Genomic DNA, 18717 nt, shown 5'->3' on the forward strand with positions numbered 1-18717 from the left:
TTAGAAATGCTAAGCCCTGGGTCTCATATCTGCAAATTAACGGGAGCATCTATTTTACGGTCATTAACATGCATATCCATTGGTGTTGGTTTTGACAGGCCCAACTCACTGTATTTGAGTTATCACTTCTGTTGTGTAATTTTAACCACTTTCGACCTGGCGTCCCTATTTTGGGCATGTATTAACCCATTCTGACCTGAGATCAGATTCATACGAGGTTTCCGCCGGACACACACTGGTCTGATGAACCCATTCTGACCTGAGATCAGATTCTAAAAAATGTCAGTCGTTCTTCGATTTTTCAAAAAATAGCAGACCTACAAGCTCGTATCGCGCCACTCGGTGGCGCGATATGAGCTTGTAGATCTGCTATTTTTCAATAGCTAAAGCATAACATGATGCCGACACCAAAATGGGTGCCCGGTAGCCAACATGTGACTAACAAACTACACTCTACATGTCATGATGAAATGCATTGAGCTTGTATAATATGCGCTGTTTTTGCTATCTGTAGCTAGGGCAAAAGTGGTTAATAGATACACAGAACAGTCTCTTTCAGTTAAATTATGTAGCCATGCTCCTAAAAACACATTTATTTCTCCCAAAGGACAAAAGGCTCATCTTTCAGCAGTATTTACATTTTAACATCATACAGTACAAGTTCAAAAGATCTGTACAACTCCCTTAAGGACACTCGGTAAGAACATGAAGGAAGAAAACGAATCGCACTACAAAATAAGACAAACAAACAGAGAGTGCAGCTTCTCTGGCGGAGACTGAACCTTTCCTCGAATCCAACGACTCTGGGCTATAATAATAAGCCTGGGCTCAGGGAAACCACCTCGAAAAACAAACACATTCTTTAAAAAAAATTAAATAACGGAGGTTGTGAAATGAAGAGGTTCCAGTTGAGAATTGTCTTGAGGCATCCGTGACAATCAACGCCGTCTAAAGAGTACCATTGGGAGTACCAACTGGCAGTACCATCAGAGTAACATTTAGAGAATGCATTGCTTGTAAAAATGTTTTGTAAACTGAGGGAGGTACGGTACGGTACGGTACAGTACGTTCTCCCCAGGTGCAGTCATCTTGGAATTCAGCTGTGGAGACAGTTGGATGCTGTATTGAGACCCACAAAAGGACACCGAAGGTTGCAGCTTCTTCTTCCATCGTTTTAGCGTTTCAGGAATGTTACAGTTGGAATGATTTGGTCCAGACAGTTCAGCACCAAACCGCAACCCGTCCCCACCCTCGCTCTCGTCTCGAGTGGCAGTGATGGGCCAAGGCACCGGAAATCCTGAAGGCATCCTCTCTCCGAGCACGTACACACACACACACATTCTGCGCGCACCCGTCACAACCACACACACACACACGCTTGTGCTCTCGCTTGCATCCAAAGCTTATATAGATGCATAGGTGAGACACACGTTGAAAGCGAGCTTACGGATGGATGCGTGAATGCACCAATGTCTCACGCTCTCGCACCACAAATTCACCCACGCGACGACGACGACGACAACACATCAGCCTCACAAGTTTGTCTCGTCCCATGTCGGATCGTTCATGCTTTTCAACACCCTCTTCACGACCTTCTCCACTTCCTTCCGTGCCCTCTGCTCCTCTTCAAGCGATCTCTTCATCTTCTTATTATCCTGTTATTGGAAACACAGGGAGATCATTGCAGTTTTTAGTGAAGCCACCTATAGAATAGAGCTTATTAGATCAGTCACTCAATCTCCCTCCCCTGCTCAAAATAAGGGTCAATTATCAATTTTGAATCAAAATGGAAGTTGTTTTATGGAAATCCCATGCGAACCATGGTAGAGAATATAAATGCCAATCTGAGCTGCTAGAGGCTTATGTACACAGACGATGGAACAAAAAGAAAAGAAACAATTGCCATATTGTCATCTGTATGTGTCATTGTCCATCACACCATAGTTAACCCATTTTGGGGCGGGAACCCCTTTTGGTGTTAGCATTATGTTATGATAACAGCCCTCCAAATGTCCTCCACCTGTCACCTATACCTACCCCTGTAGAAATGTCTTTTTATTTTAATAATCTTCTAAATATTGCCTGAAGGTGGTCATCAGCGACCGAAACGTTGCCTCCTTCAATATTCTCTTAGTTGTAACGTGCAGATCGACAAGTGTGCGGGTGTATTATTATTATTGATGTGCACTATGCACGTTGCTCCTGAGCCCTCACTCTAGGTGCGTAAGTTTTTCTCAACAGGAAATATAAATTATTTGAACTAATCTGCATGGTAGCGTACATGGCCGAAAATAAATCTCACACATACACACTGATATTTAGTGTAGCGCAAAGTCAGGACGGGGCCTAGTAATCAGGGCAACTACGTATAGGCTTTGAGTGGTTAAATCATTTAGACCTACAGTAGATTCTACAAATGTCTTCTAAATCATGACAGTTTTCTGAAAAAAACAGTGGTGCTCAAACATTTTCATGTCAAGGACCCCCAAGATCATATGTAATTGGCCGCCGACCCCCATCTGAAAATATGACCCCCCCGCACCAGAAGCAAAGATTTGAGTTAAAAACGTTGGCTCTGAAAGAATATTCAAAGATTTACACTACATTTTCATGACTTTTCAATAGCTAAAGTATAACAGAATGCTTAAAACACCAAAGGGTGTTCCCGCCCGAAATGGGTAAACCAAACAAAGAAATGGACTGACTTCAGATTCAGGTTTAGCTTGTGTAGAAACCCAACCAAGCATGTTGAACATTTAAACAACAAAAAAAACAATTACAAAGTCATTCACCTGTTTTAGTTCTTGGACCTCATCCCTAAGAGCATACACCACATCCACCAGGCTCCTTTAAGAGAATACACACACAGCTTTCACAATACAGCACTCATAACACAAGCAAGCTCTGGGCTCTCACAATGAACAAGCATCCTTAAAGCCAAGAGCAGCTGGCGACTAAAGACATCTTTTGATATAGACGAATTCAGAAACGGGTCTCATGGTCGCAACTTACGTATTTCCTGTAGGCGGACTCGACATAGCTGCGGGGTTTAAACCCTCACCAGGCGCACCTCTTCTACTACAGTGAACGGTAGAGTGACTGATGTTAGTCTGCCTCAAGCGTTACTCTTTTACCTGCTTTTTACTGACACTAACATTACAAAGATGCCCAGAACATCGAGATGAACCCGTTTAGTTTATGGCTGCTCCAACAGTAGTATTCCACAAAAAAACCCAAAACGGAATGTCAAAATATCCACCACGGGGTCTACCAGAGCCATTGAGTAATGGTTGAGACGAAGCAGTGAAAGGTCCTGAAAGATACATAACGCCAGTCTTACCCAATACCCAATCTTTCTGTTTTATGAGCACATGGCTGCTGTACTTTATACCTCATACTAAGCATTTGAAGTATGAGGTATAAAGTACAGCAGACATGTGGGATCTTTATTTGATGTACCGATAATTTGACATACATACATGTATGTTTTTTTTTTAATTGGTTTTAAAATGTTTTTAACTAGTGCACTAAAACTTCTGAACAGACTATATTCACATCAATATGTCTGGGTCCCCACCCACTCACTCAGGGTTGACATGTCACACCTGTAGTGATGGGAGGGGCACCAAAATGTGGTGTTTTTGATTGGGTAATGGGGGCACTCCCTTATTATAAATGTACAAACTTGTGTGTATGTTCACATGACCTGATGAAGATCTAACAGATCGAAACGTTGTCAGTATTTAAATAAAGAACGTCTTGCTAGTACCTATGGTGTGCGGGCTCCATCCAATTCACTACTGTTGGAGCAGCCACAAACAGGAACTAAACAGGTTCATCTCGATGTTCTGTAGTAGAAGGTGCGCCTGGTGAGGGTTTAAACCCCGCAGCTATGTCGAGTCCGCCTACAGGAAATACGTAAGCTGCGACCATGAGACCCGTTTCTGAATCCGTCTATAGGGGACTGACAAGAAAAGTGTACTTTAACCCATTCTGAACGGGAACCCATTTTGGTGTCAGCATCATGTCGTGCTTTAGCTATTTAAAAATAGCAGATCTACAAGCTCATATCGCGCCACCGAGTGGCGCGATACGAGCTTGTAGGTCTGCTATTTTTTGAAAAATCGAAGAACGACTGACATTTTTAGAATCTGATCTCAGGTCAGAATGGGTTCATCAGACCAGTGTGTGTCCAGTGGAAACCTCGTATGAATCTGATCTCAGGTCAGAATGGGTTAAAAAAAAAAAGGTAAAGAAAGGGAATTAAGGGAGGAAGGGGGTAGGGGGCAGTTTGCTTTCTTACTTTTCCTCTGCAGAAGTTTGCCCGTTGCGACTGGGATCCTCCACTATAAACCTCTCCTCTCCGGGTATGATCACCTGACAGCCCTGCATGTCTTTGCGCTGCCCTGTTCCGAAACACAAGAGGTCCCACAGTGTTTGTACTCTGCAGGAAAGACTCACCGGTGCCCATGCAGTCACCTTCGAGGTTCAAGTTTATTATCATCACACACACAATGCAGACAATGGCGGTTCATGACTTAACTTGTTCGTGTGCGATTGGAAGGGTTGCCAGAACCTAAAGAGCGGTGGGCGAAAACTCTGACACAGGCGGTATGTTAATCAAGCACAGAATGGACAGTCGTAAAGGGGAAGGTGAAAAGCACAGGGGGAAAGTTGAACGATAAAAAAAAGTTGACACCATGGAAAGAGGAACAGAGGGCCTCACAGCCTCACTCACTGGGTTACCATCGTCAAAAAAAAGAAATAAAAAAACATATTCTGAACCACACCACAAAACACAATCAAATGCCGCAAATTCGGACAAATTCACCCCGAATGCAAGTGTCTACCAAATGACAGATTTATTCAAAACTCTTAATACAGCGTTTGGGGGATTCGTATACTTCAGTTGTGTTGAACAAATATTCTGAAGGCGCCATTTTGTAAAATAAGACATGGTCACGTGTGAATTGTATACAGCATTTTTAGAGCACAACAGGGCGACGTTGGTCGAAGGCAGTTGGTTAGTTGCGCCGTCACCCTGCCTGTCCCGAATTTCTCCCTTCAGTACGTTTTGTCAAAACCACAGAATACACCTGTCACAATGTATATACAGGTAGCACATAACATGAGGACAGTCATATTCTCGTCTTAAATACTCAATAGAATGGCTGATGGGATTAATTAAATTTTTTTCCACTTGATCCATGACAACCAATATTTACAAAAAGGGAGACTGAAGTTATATATTATATATATATATATATTTTTAAGCTGAAGTCCACCCTGATAGTATTCTGAAATATTGTGAATGAATAGTTCACAAATGATCTTGTATAATTTTGTCTTTTCTTTTTTTTTTTACTCCCAGAACACTGAAGGTGAGCATTTTTACACTACAGATAAGCTTTTACTTTACAGTAAACACTGAATACTTACAGTAGGTCTACCTTTAGGACTATTTATCACACACTTTGGGCAGACAAAACAAAAAAGAAAGTACTGAATTTGACAGATTCTGTCCACCCCTGACCCCCCCCACCCACCCACCCACCCACCCGCACCCCATCCATTACACGATTGTGCAAAATAATTTAAACACTTCATATTATTATTAGCTTCAGTGTAAACCTTCAATACGATTGCAATCAAATGTATAAGAGAAAACAAATATTATTTCCAGGGATCATTTTGTAGTTGGGTTTTTGTAAACATAGACGTACAGAATAAAATATAAATAACAAATAATAGTCTGTAGTAATAATAATAATAATAATAATAATCAGTAAAAATGGAGAAATGATTTTTTTTATAAAAACAGGAAAAAACTTAACAAAAAAACCCAGATAAACTCCATATACATACTGTATATCACCAAAGTAATAACTGTTAGCAGGAGAGACATTCTAAATTGACTACAACCTGTGGTTTTTAAACCCATACTGGAAAAATACTTCTTCATAAAAATAGTTATTAGCCAAGGGATAGCATGGGAAGCCTCCCCAGACACCATGACAGAAGGTCTCGTGTGGTTTGCGTAACTAGCACAGGTGCTAGTTATTGTGTTCTGATGCAAAAAAAGGGTGTTAAGTTTGCTTTACTTTAGGTATATGCTAAAACCTAGACAATTTCACTACTATTTCGCTCTAGGAGCCAGAAAATGTGGCATCTCATTTGCATATCCTGTAGAATGCAGACTTACAATTTAAGATTCACAATTAAAATTTGGTTTTGGTGTACATTCAGAAGAGTAGCTGCTAACCTCCCCTCCCCCCTCCCCTCCCCCAACCCCTGCATCTCATTCCACAGCCTGAAAAATACATTAAATGCAGATTTGTCACTTAATGCCCACTGTTTGAGGTGTCTTTCTTGCAGACGTCAGTTGGTTAGCAAGATGGGTTTAGAGTAGACTTTAATTGATCAATTTCAGAAGCTATATAAAGTAAAGGTGCTTCAATGCACAATGTATATATTCATCAACCTCTAGTTCGTAGCTGTTACTACAGCCTGTATGAATCTAACTTGCCAACAAGACCAACAATTCTTTCTTCCTGGAAGCAGCTAGAACAGAGAATGACTGACTACCGACTAGTGCTTCATATTGCATTAAAGGACAACTATAGTTTTTTTCAACCAAGGTTCATGTTTTAGGTTGTTATTAGAGAAAGTAAAAGATGTGTGTTCTTTTTTTTCCGTTTGCTGCTTTCTTTCATTTTAGGGATTTTAGATGTTTTTGACAGGGGGGCGGGGGCATTCGAGCATGGGGCTAAATATGTATTTTTATAGAAAACGTATTTTTTTATCATTTACTATAGTCCTACTAGACCGCAAGAAATTACATCTGGCCACAAAAGATCACAGGATCTACTGAATGTGAAGGTAGCCTACTAGGGGGAAGCCACACTGTGTGTCATAGGCTCAATATGTCAGTTTGACACATTCAGTAGAGCCCATGATCTTTTGTGGCCAGATGTAATTTATTGGAGTCTAGTAGGACTATAGTAAATAAATCGCTATAACATTTTGTAAAGAAATACATATTTAGCCCCATGTTCGAATGCCCCCGCCCATATGTCAAAAAAAGCTAAAATCCCTAAAACGAAAGAAAGCAGCAAATGAAAAAAAGAATTCTCACCTTTTACTAACATAAAACATGAACCTTGGTTGAAAAAAACTAAAGTTGTCCTTTAAACTTAGAAATTACTTAAACGGTTCTATCCTTTCTAGCCATGTAGTGTTAGACCCTCCAGAAAAAAAACGCGATTATGCAATCGCATAAATCATAGCATAATCAGCCAAAAGGCGTAGATTATGCGGGCGTAAATTTTTTGGGCAAAAAGGGCACATATTCACCGCAATAATCATTTATTTCCACGCAAAATATCTCGCTTGATTTCACAATCCCTGCATTGTTCGCATGAAGTCATCGCCTCACCTGTTCGTTCACATTCGCACACAGAAGCAAAACAAACAATGGTGGTGCCGTGAAAAGACAGTGCTCCTGTGTGTGTGTGTGCGCGTGCGCACGCACGCACGCACACACACACACACACACACACACACACTCACACACTCTCCTCCCTTGCTCTATAATGTAGCCTAAATTAATCTGCTCCGCCAATAATTCAAGAAACTTGTTCAAGAAAGTGTTTCCTACTTGACGCGATGTCCACTGCGCCTGACAACTGAGTTTGAGACGTTGATACGTTCATAAAAGTATCCAGCAAAGCAGCTCCTCAGACAAAAGCTGTAGTAGGCTATTCCACGGAAGCAGATGGGAACATTTGTAAGCATAACATTTTAAATCCCTTTAGAGAGTAAAACCACATAAACTGAAGTTAAGTAATGACATGAGGTATTTTTCTTTTGCCTTTAAGTGCGGTAATTAAAGGCAGAGTTGACAAAGGTTTGCTTTTTTGCCTTGAAAGGGCAGACAAAATTATGTCTGTTTTGCATGGCTTAGCTCACTCAAGGTCCCCTAAATTAATATGCATTTGACTGCGGACCCCCTTCTCACCACATAAATTCCCATAAAACCCAGCATATTCCATCGCATAATCAAGGACTTTTGCCTGCTAAATCGAGGATTTTAGTCGGCATAATCAAGGATTTTTGCTAACGTTTTTCTGGAGGGTCTAGAGCAAGTACTGCTTTGGACCGGAAAATTTGAAAAGATATTTCTAAAACCAACATTAGATAAAATGTTTAGAACGTAAGTGTCGCATTTGCATGCCACTATACTATTCTGACAGAGCGGGAGCGTTGTGTGCATACTCCCGTGACTCTGCGTGTGCGCGTAACGTGTATGTGAAGTGTGTCTGTTTGTCATTGTTTGTACTTTGTGCTATGTTTGAGCATACGTCCTGCAAACAGACATAGTGGAGTAGTAGTAGTAGTACATGGCAAAATGGAATACACTCCTTCCTGAATCACATCTGAATATCAGACAGGAAAAAAGAAAAAAAAACTCCGTCCCCATTGCTCGCTCCCTCCCTCCCCTAATAAACCCCACTCTACAGTAAAATCTTCATTGTTAAAACGTATCCATTTGTAACTCGGGGAGAGTGTACAGACGTCAACATTAGAAACTGTAGACTCTCAGAGTTATAATTAATGCTGAGAATTTTACAGTGTAGCATTCCCTGTCCTCTCAGTGACGAGAGTCCCCCCCCCACGACGCTGAAGGCCAAACAAGGGGAGAGGGGCAACATTCAAAGATAAATAAACGTAGACTATCTAAACACCTACCTACTGCATGACAACTACGGAAAGAGAGGAGGAGGCACATAAAAAGGGGTATGTGGTCAAGGCAACAGGGAGATACTTGTAAAAAAAGAAAAAACACTATTCAAAAGAAACCGTCCAAAAATAAATAAATAAAACCAATAAGTTAAGAAACACAAAAAACAAACAAAATAAATAAATAAATAAAATGTAAAAAACGTATTCTAATTTTCTCTCTCTCCACAGACCAAAGGTTAAGAGGTATAAGCAGCGCCGCTACGTTGCGTTTATATACGATACAGCGCGGCAGTGCAGTTGTTGTTGTTGTTGTCGTCGTTGTAGTAGTAGTAGTAGTAGTAGTAGTAGTGGACGTATTTTCGTTTTCGTTTTGTTTTAGTTCTGGTGAGAGATGCAGCTCTTACGCGACACCGAGCCCATCCTGTAACTGTGGGTGGTCCAAACGGAGTCGGAGTAGTCGGAGTCCTCCGAGAGGTCCGAGCTCAGCTCCGGCCGCGTCACGCTGCTGTTGCGGCGGCCCGGAGAGTCCGACGCGCCGCTGGAGCGGCCGCCGGGGTCGGCGAGCACGTGGTTGTGCATCAGGTCGGTGCCCTGCCAGGCTGGTTGGAGGGGAGGGTGGGGTGGGTGGTGGTGGTGGTGGTTGGGGACGTGATGAGGTGGTGGTGTCGAGGGTGGAGGGGAGAAGCGGGGTGTAGCGGTATACGGGGGAGAAACACGGAGGGTGATGGTATGGAGGAAGGAAGGAGCGTACGCAAAACGTAACGCAACGTTGTCGTCGATGAGCAAAATCATAACAAATTGAGGTCCGACGATGAAAGGGTGCAAGGGTGGAGCGGAATGGATCAAATTATATATGTGGATAAAAATCACAGCGTGGGGAGGGGGGGGGGGGGATTTAAAACAGCGCAAAACAAAACAAAAAATTATGACGACATGAACAAAATAAATGTACAAAAAAAGGGTAACAAACGTTAAACCGGAGCAATGCCAAGAGTGAGGAGTGAAAGAGAGACAGACAGAGAATATATTGTTAAAAAGGATCATTCGGAATACCAGTATTAAAGAAAAGAACTGAGAAATGGATGGAAAAACACTCAAACATGGAGCCCTTGGAGGTATTGTGTGTGCATTTGAGTTGTTTTCGTCGACTACAAAAATGTTCGATTACCTTCTTTCCACTGACTAAAACAAAATAAAAAACGAATCTATGATTACTAAAACTAAGACTCAATTTATTGAAAAATGTGACTCAAACTAAATGAAAACGTTTCAAGAGACTGTGACTAAAACTTGCTGCCTTGGAGGTATTATGTGTGCATTTGTAAGCATTTTTTCCTTACTGGAGTTGAGGGTCTGCCTGGTTTTAGCGCTGGTACAGTATGCCTCGATCACTTTAAGGATCTGGGCGTCCTCCTCCAGAGCAGCTGTACCTGAGCACAAGGAACAAACTCATTTAGCGCAGGCACACTTTGGCGTCACCAAGATGCCAAAAGCCGCGAGCGGCAGTCGTCTCTTCCGGGTTATTAAGACAGCTGGTGGATGGAAATGAAGCTCCACCCACGTGGGGGCAAGCGTTACTGGGAATCTGGCCACCCACGTGGCGTTCTGCCGCGTGGGTGGAGCTTCATTTCCATCCACCAGCTGTCTAAAAAAACCCGGAAGAGACGCCTGCCACGAGCGGCTTTTTGCCGCGCATGGAAGCCCAAGTGTGCTTACACCCATTGTGTGGGGATGTCATCCGGAGAAATAAATATCCATATTTGACATACCGTACAACAATATATAAAGGGTTTAAATGGTTAAAGGGATTTGTTTTAGGTTTTTTGAGCTCAATTGCACCCACAAAACCTCAAACCTTTTAACATTCAGTAAGATTTCCTGCGGTCTGGGGTTTTCTCTGATTTGCCTGTGTGGACTGTGAGGTCCACAAATCCCAGAATATGACATAGGACTTTTCCAGCAGATGTCACTGTTGAGGGATTGTTCCTGTTTTCATAGCAGCTCAAAAGCAGCTCAGAAAATCCACTGAATGTTCAAAGTTCAGGTTGTGTGGGATGTAATTGAGGTCATAAAACCTAAAAGAAAAAAAGAAAAATTAAACCTTTAACCACTGTCAAGCTGAAAATAATTCAACATTTTTAATTTGTTTGTTGTTGTTGTTAACCAATAGCAAATATACAAACTTTTGAGCTTGTAGTCATTAGTCTTCCTAGATAAGTTGGCCCTTTAGGAGTTTCTACACCGTTTTTCAATCTATACCTCAAACAGTAACATTTATTCGGAACATGTTTTAGACATAAAACATTACAACAGAAGCAGGATTCTCATTCAATGCATTTCAGTTGACCGGCAAAAAAAAACAACAAGTTAAAATGTTAAGCATACTCTTCCTCAAGGCAAACTCCTCTTCTGACTGTTTCCTGTCGGGTTTGCGTTTGGGAAGGAGCTTCTTCACACTTTTGGGACTTTTACTGAGATCCTGTTGCAGGAGGGGGCAAAAAGAGAGAGAGACTTAGAACAAGACTAAGCATCTAAGAAGAGCCCCACTAGCAGTCCCTAGAGGCTGTGCTGCTATTACACCCATCTGGAAATGTGGGCCTAATGGAGGTGCTCGCTAGAGGGAAGGCCATTGGCCATGGGTGCCGGAGAGGGGGTCATTTGGGTCTGAATGTCCTCGGCTCCCCGCACTATTGGGGTATGCCTAGTCTATTTATTTATTTTATTTTTCCTGACCGGCGCTGGTGCATGCCATGGTCTAGCACCGTTTCCAATTAGCTGTGCAATAGTCGTTGACTCGTGTACTATTGATGAATGGTAAATGGTGTAATTATATAGCGTCTTTATCCAAGGCGCTTTACATAGATTGTGCATTACATTCACACACCAACCAGCACATCAGGAGCAATTAAGGGGTTCAGTGTCTTGCTCAAGACACTTCGACACTAGCTCTGGGGGAGCGCGGGTTCGAACTGGCAACCTTGTGGTTACCATCCGCCCACCCTCACTGTTATGTGGCCCGTAGCACTTGCCCTAGCCTAGCCCCTTAGATAGCATTTTATGTCGACTTAGATAGTATTTTGGACAGACTTATAGCTCGTTACGTAGACAGCACTAGAATTGCATTTTATGTAGTCATAGCACTTTATAGTACACATGTATATTGTATAATATAGTATAGCATGTATAGTTGACATAGATACTCCACTGTTACGTTCTTAGTTTATACATGATTCATTATATATGTGATGTATGACATGCTTTTGTTTTTGCTTAAATGTAAGTCGCTCTGGATCAAGAGCGTCTGCTAAATGCCTAAATTGTAAATTGTACATCTTGAGTTTTGACAATTTTGTAACAATAATAGACAGAAATGCAACCGGCAACAGGGTACAGTCATAATACACTCGGGGGCTAAAATGGATAACACTAGACCATAGACTGTAAAGAATATGGACAAAGCGTTCGCCGGGTCTAACATGAACGTAAAATGAAGCCTGTAATAATATGGTAATTCCTGATGTAAGTCGCCATCTTTCTAGATCCGTTTTGGACCAGCTGGCCATTGGCTGGCTCCGTTTTGGACCAGCTGGCCATTGGCTGCCCAGACAACGAGGCGGGACTTCCCCCCTTCTTCTCCGTTGGTTTTTATTTTGACTCGAGTGGGAGGGGAATCCCGATCATAGACTGTAACGGTAGCCACGCCCCTCAGAACATACGCGATGGTTTTGTTTCTTTATGGTCATTTTTTTAATTAATGGGACCATAATTTTCCAAAAAGAATATTATGATATTAGAAATGAGACTTTAAACTAGTGACTGGATGAAGAAAGTATTCATGACCATGTTTATTAAGGTAATACAGTCTAGGTGAAGTTGGGCCAAAATACATGGGCCTCTATGGAGCTATGGGGCTTTTTGGGTCCAGTCCAGCGCCACAACAGGCCATTATATGAACTACCGATTTCAAATGAGGCTTCACGAAATATCTGGCTGACTGCCCCCCTGCACTAGACTAGCCAGAGGAGGAAAAGGTTCTACCTCCTTGTAGCAGAGAGCGGCCGAGGGCCTTAGAGGGGGCGCGGGGCGCAAGCAGCTCAGGCTCCAGGGCTTGGGGGTGTTGGGCGGCTCCAGGGGTCCCCACATCATGGAGGAGCTGAGAGAGGTGCTGTGGGAGGAGGGGTGGGGCAGGGTGTGGTAGGCCGGCGCCACGGTCATGGCCCTCCCCTCGGCGTGGCGGGACGGAGTCAGGGGGTGAGACGGGAGCTGAGGGAGCAGCGGAAGAATACATTCGTAGGTTTCACTCGCTGCTGCAATGGCGCACTGGAAATATAACATCCACTATACAGGGATTCCCCAACTGTTGGTCCCCGGAACGCCTGGTACTGTACTGTGCGTTTTCAATTTCCACCCTACCAGGTTTAACTAGGCAGTAGATATTACAAAATTATATAAATAAAAATAATATATAAATAATTTGAAGTAACCACTTCAAACACAAATATACAAACACATATGCAGTAAAAAGTAAACAATAATAAAAATATACACTATATTTGAAGCAACCACTTCAAATATATAAGCACGATTTAAACTAGTATAAGGCATATAAGCCAAACATGTATTTTCTGTTTATCATTGATATATAAGAAGTACAGCACTATAGAGAATCAGTTTTCCCATTGCTATTGCTCTTGTTTTTGTTTTGTTTTTCTGTTCTTTTTTTCCCCTTTTATTATTTGAATCATTAATAAGGTGGGCATAATAAGCTTCGGCTTCAGCCCAAACCTTTTCAGTCAAACTGTAATTGTGTAACTCTCATTCTGAAATGTACTGTATTGTAAATGACTGAGATAAATAAACTAACTAACTAACTACTGTAGGGCTGAATGGTGACTGTCCACACCTTATTACCGGTGTATGTAAGTTAACCCATTCTGAACGGGCACCCATTTTGGTGTTGGCATCATGTTATGCTTTAGCTATTGAAAAATAGCAGATCTACAAGCTCATATCGCGCCACCGAGTGGCGCGATACGAGCTTGTAGGTCTGCTATTTTTGAATAATCGAAGAACGACTGACATTTTTAGAATCTGATCTCAGGTCAGAATGGGTTAATCAGACCAGTGTGTGTCCCAGTGGAAACCTCGTATGAATCTGATCTCAGGTCAGAATGGGTTAATCCAAAGTTACTTCAAAAGATTGATTGAATACTTTATTCATTATTCATTTTATATTATTGTGTGTGTGTGTGTGTTGCGTGCGGACCGTGTGGCAGGGCACAGTGAGAGGCTTGTGGCAGGGAGCTGAGGCCGCGGTGTGCTTGGTCTGCCTGCCGAGCTGTTCCGTCCAGTCCTGCAGGTCCTGCTGGTTGCTGCACGCCACCTGGAGGCGCTCAAACTGACTACCTGCAGACACAGCAGAACCGGAGTAATAATAGCAAGAGAGCGGCGACACTATAGCGTTGGCTCCCATTCTAACAATGGAATGCGGAAGTGCTCATTCTATCTCAATGGGATAGTTCCAGCCATAGGAGCTATGTTTGGAACTATAGCCCATCATGGGCTATAGTGTCGCTAGCGTGTCGCTACTCTCCTACTCTACACTCTTGAGTAGAAAACACCACGTTGTCGCGCTCATGTCACCATGACGCAGCTATGCCCAAATACGGAGTGCGTCGTCATGGCATCAGGCGCAGACAAATCAGTAAGCTCCGTATATATATGGGCACAAACGGACACTGACAGATAGAGACCCCGGGTGTTCCAGAGCCACAGATCCAACTGCTATGCCCCTGGGCACAAAAGGGACAAAAGCTGACGGGTACAACGGGTACTCTTGACAAAAACCCTCAGACATACACATAGGTGTGAGGGCCGCAATTGTCTCTATTCAGACCGCAGGCATCTTGCCAGCAAGGTGCTACCTAGGTGCTACTTCCCATAGACGGCCCATTCATCCAAAAAGAAAAGTCCAATCTAATTATATTAAACAACGTCAAAATCACCAACATTGCAGCTGTAGGGAAAGCTTGAATTATCCTCTTTCAATCTGTAAAGTGTTTGCTTCATAAAAATCCACCGTAGACATTTTATGAGCTACTTCCTGTCAAGAAATTCCTTGCATGTGATTTTTTTGGAGTGTTGGAGTTTGGAAGCGCTCGATGACTATCACTCAACGACCAAACCACCTGTTTTGAATTTGCACACTGATAACGAGCGCTTCCATACTCTGATACTTATTACTAATCTGCAAGGAATTTCTTAACAGGAAGGAGCTCATAACATGCCTACGGTGGATTTTTATGAAAAACACTTTGCAGATAGAAAGAGGATAATTCAAGCTTTCCCTACAGCTGCAATGTTGGTGAGTTTGACGTTGTTTAATATAATTAGAGAGGACTTTTCTGTTTGGATGAATGGGCTGTCTATGGGAAGTGGCACCTAGGTAGCACCTTGCTGGCAAGACGGCTGCGGTCTGAAGGGGCCCGACCTCTAGCATATTAAAATTGCAGTCACATGACACATTATCTCTTACCAATGAGTTCAAAGGCATTTTTGTGGGCTTCACAGTCTTCCAGTTTGGTCACCGTCATGCCAGCCAATGGCAGCTTTCCCTGCAGCGCAAAGAATCATCACACAAGTACAGTGAATAACAGCACGGTAAGCAAACAAGTGTATAACCAGGAATACGATCAGGATTTAATAGAAGCCGGACGGACCTCAACGAGAAAATTAGAATGGAACTGTTACGTGCAGCTTGTGGTGAGAACTTAGTTGCGGATTTAGCCTGACCTGGAATATGAAGCCACTCATTCTGGGGCTGGCAGACAGCATGAGGAGGACGTGGGGGAAGAGCATGAGATAGCGCTCACACTTCTCCTGAGGGGAGGTTTGAAAAGTGTTACTTGATTAATTCATTCAACTCCCGGCGCCAGTCAAATGAATTGTAAGTCATAAGCATGAAGCTACTGAACCCCGCCCCCCAAAAAAAACTAAACAAGAAAACTAAACATAATATAGACAAGAACGGCGGATCAAAACAGTCTTGAAACCAATTTGATTCCTTTGATGAAAGTTTCTATAAGAAAACTTTAAATGGAAATAAATAAATGCAAATAATACACGCTTAGTGTAAGACAAATATAAAATACACACGAACTGAACTGTGGTTTTATTTAACCACAAACCCATTTAAGCCGACTGTTGTACATACTGTACAGAACCCCAAAATGGGTTCCCGGCCAGAATGGGCCCTATTCAAACTTATCCCCAAATTACTTGTAGATCTGCTATTTAAAAAAAAGGTGAAAAGTCAGGACAGGACGCCTATACAAAGTCATCAAAATGGTCAAATAATGGGCTATATATATATATATATATATATATATATATAAATAATCGGCCAAACCGATATACATACAGCTCTAGTAGTATAGTATGTAGACAGGGGCAGGGGGCAACGGTCGCAGAAGGAGGGATACTGGACTCTGGAGCAGCTGGGACAGTTAACCTATTCTGACCTGAGATCAGATTCATACGAGGTTTCCACTGGACACACACTGGTCTGATTAACCCATTCTGACCTGAGATCAGATTCTAAAAATGTCAGTCGCTCTTCGATTTTTCAAAAATAGCAGACCTACAAGCTCGTATCGCGCCACTCGGTGGCGCGATATGAGCTTGTAGATCTGCTATTTTTAAATAGCTAAAGCATAACATGATGCTGACACCAAAATGGGTGCCCGGTCAGAATGGGTTAACCCCATTTAGACCCTTCTAAATCGATTCTTCAAATGTCTTCTAAAATCATGACAGTTTTCTGAGAAACCCTATGTTTCTATGTCAGTGGTTCTCATACAATTTCATGTCAAGGACCCCCAAAAATGTATGTAATTGCCCGCCGACCCCCCCCCCCCCCCCATCTGAAAATATGTAGTTCCAGGGAAACACCTCAGAAGCAAAGATTTGAGTTAAAAACACTCGCTCTGAAAGAATATATATTCAAAGATTTTCACGATTTTTCAAAAATAACAGACCTACATGCTCGTACGAGCTTGTAGATCTGCTATTTTTCAATAGCTAAAAGTATGCCAGAATGCAGAAAACACCTAAAAGGGTTCCCGCCCCAGTATGGGTTAAGACTCTGAGGAAGACCGCAAGATCGAAAACGTCAGTCATTCTTTGTACTAGCACCTGAATAAATAAATAAAAGGCTTAAACTGTCCCGAGCTGCTCCAGTGTCTGTCGGGTCTTCTATAGTATAGACAAGCTTCGACAGTTTATGGTTACTAGGAGATTAGTGAACGCCCTTAATGTCAACATCCAGTCAGCAGTTTGCATCACTAGGGAGTGTTTGGTGCCCACTAAATTGAAAGTGACTCAGACAACAATTTGTATGGACATTTCAACTAACCAACAGCTGTTTTTCTGATAGATAAGTTGTCGTTTCCCCATGGGTAATACATACACGGTCCTGTCCAAAGCGAGGCACTCTTTCTGTCATAATAGGGAGTTATGTCATGATAAATGTCAATAAGAGATAGAACAGTCAACACCTCTGACTGAGACAGGTGGCCCCTAGTCATAACAAGAGTTATTCTGAGCTTAATAATAATAAAAATAAGCCCTCTTCCTCTGGGGAAGGTGTTGTTCAGTCGCAATGGAGGATTCTGTCCGTTAGAAATGCTCTCTGTTGGAAGGCAAAAGTGCTGTTCAGTCACAATGGAGGATTACGTCTGGATAGTTATGTCATCACGAAGAAGTCGGTGTGATATGCAGAAAACGCTGTGTAATGTATGTTGGGGCAAGGTGTTACGTCAGACATTTCTGACAATAAATGATGTATATTTGCCTTAATCCATGATAATATGTGTATCGGATATTGGATCACTGACATATCGAGCTGGCAAACTTCAGTCATTTATCATGAGTGGAATCACTCAAAACATTATACCTGGCTTAAACCAACAAAGGTTTAAGGAGTACAATGTAACATTTCCAAGCAATGAATAATTGCAAAATGCTCTCCGATGTGCAGGTTGCATGGTTTCCTCCGGCATCGGTGTATGAATGTAATGCATATCTATGTAAAGCGCTTTGGATAAAAGCGTTATATAAATACAACCATTTACCATTTAAAGAATGGAGGGGAAAAATGCATTATTAGAAAGTACAAAAGGTTGAGCAAAGGGAGCAAAATGGTATTACTATTCTGCGGTGTTGATTTTGTCGACTAAAAACTAAGACGAAAAATGTTCGTCGACTACCTTTTTCCACTGATGAAAACTACATGGAAACTACATGAAAACTAAGATATGGTGACTAAAACTATGACGAAAAATATACTGACAATTTCGTCAACAAATAAAAACTAGACTAAAACGTTAGTGCCAGTGGACAAGAGTCATTTTACAATTAGTTGCATGCTGAAAATAGCCGATGTACAAGCTCACAACGCGTCGCAGCGAGACACGTTGTGGGCTTGTAGATCGGCATCAAAGCCCGCCAAAATACACTTTGTTCGACTAAATCAACTGTAGAACTAGACTAACACTAAAACATTCCGGGTGACTAAAATGTGACTGAAACTAAATGAAAACTACACGAGACTATGACTAAAACTAAAATCAAATTTTGCTGCCAAAAACAACACTGCTATAGAGCTTCGCAGTCCCTCCCCCTTTCAGAACGACGAGTGGCCCAGGAAATGAATCCCAATGCATTTTCTCCATAGGCATTTCAAAACGTATTTATTTAAAGACCTTTTAAGCGTTGTACGAAGCCAACTCTTGTCGTGACAAATCATGACAACACACACAATATTTTGGACCAAACAAATAATTACAAAGAAGAAAAACGACAAAGAAAAGTGTTGCAACCTGCCGTTTTATTTCTACTTTCCAATTCTTTGTTTGGCCCGAAAAATTGTGTGTGTCGTCATGATTTGTCACGGCAAGAGTTGGCTTCGTACGACGC

At 42.1% G+C, this 18717-nt stretch overlaps 1 protein-coding gene across 1 annotated transcript in view; it reads right to left on the bottom strand.

Moving 5' to 3' along the window:
- Positions 1–600: 600 nt before the first annotated feature.
- arhgef7a (Rho guanine nucleotide exchange factor (GEF) 7a) overlaps positions 601–18717 on the bottom strand; it is a 53598-nt gene continuing 35481 nt past the window's right edge. Inside the window, exons 13-21 of the mRNA XM_083777312.1 lie at positions 15535–15621; positions 15278–15356; positions 14009–14148; positions 12781–13005; positions 11128–11221; positions 10083–10172; positions 4304–4406; positions 2793–2847; positions 601–1655 (exon numbers count right to left, since the gene is read on the bottom strand). Coding sequence (XP_083633438.1) covers positions 1533–1655; positions 2793–2847; positions 4304–4406; positions 10083–10172; positions 11128–11221; positions 12781–13005; positions 14009–14148; positions 15278–15356; positions 15535–15621 — 996 coding nt within the window. The 3' untranslated portion in view covers positions 601–1532. The remainder of the gene's footprint in view (positions 1656–2792; positions 2848–4303; positions 4407–10082; positions 10173–11127; positions 11222–12780; positions 13006–14008; positions 14149–15277; positions 15357–15534; positions 15622–18717) is intronic.

The sequence above is a fragment of the Protomyctophum parallelum genome (assembly GCF_964188405.1).
Source record: "Protomyctophum parallelum genome assembly, chromosome: 11".
In the NCBI taxonomy this organism is placed as follows: domain Eukaryota; kingdom Metazoa; phylum Chordata; class Actinopteri; order Myctophiformes; family Myctophidae; genus Protomyctophum; species Protomyctophum parallelum.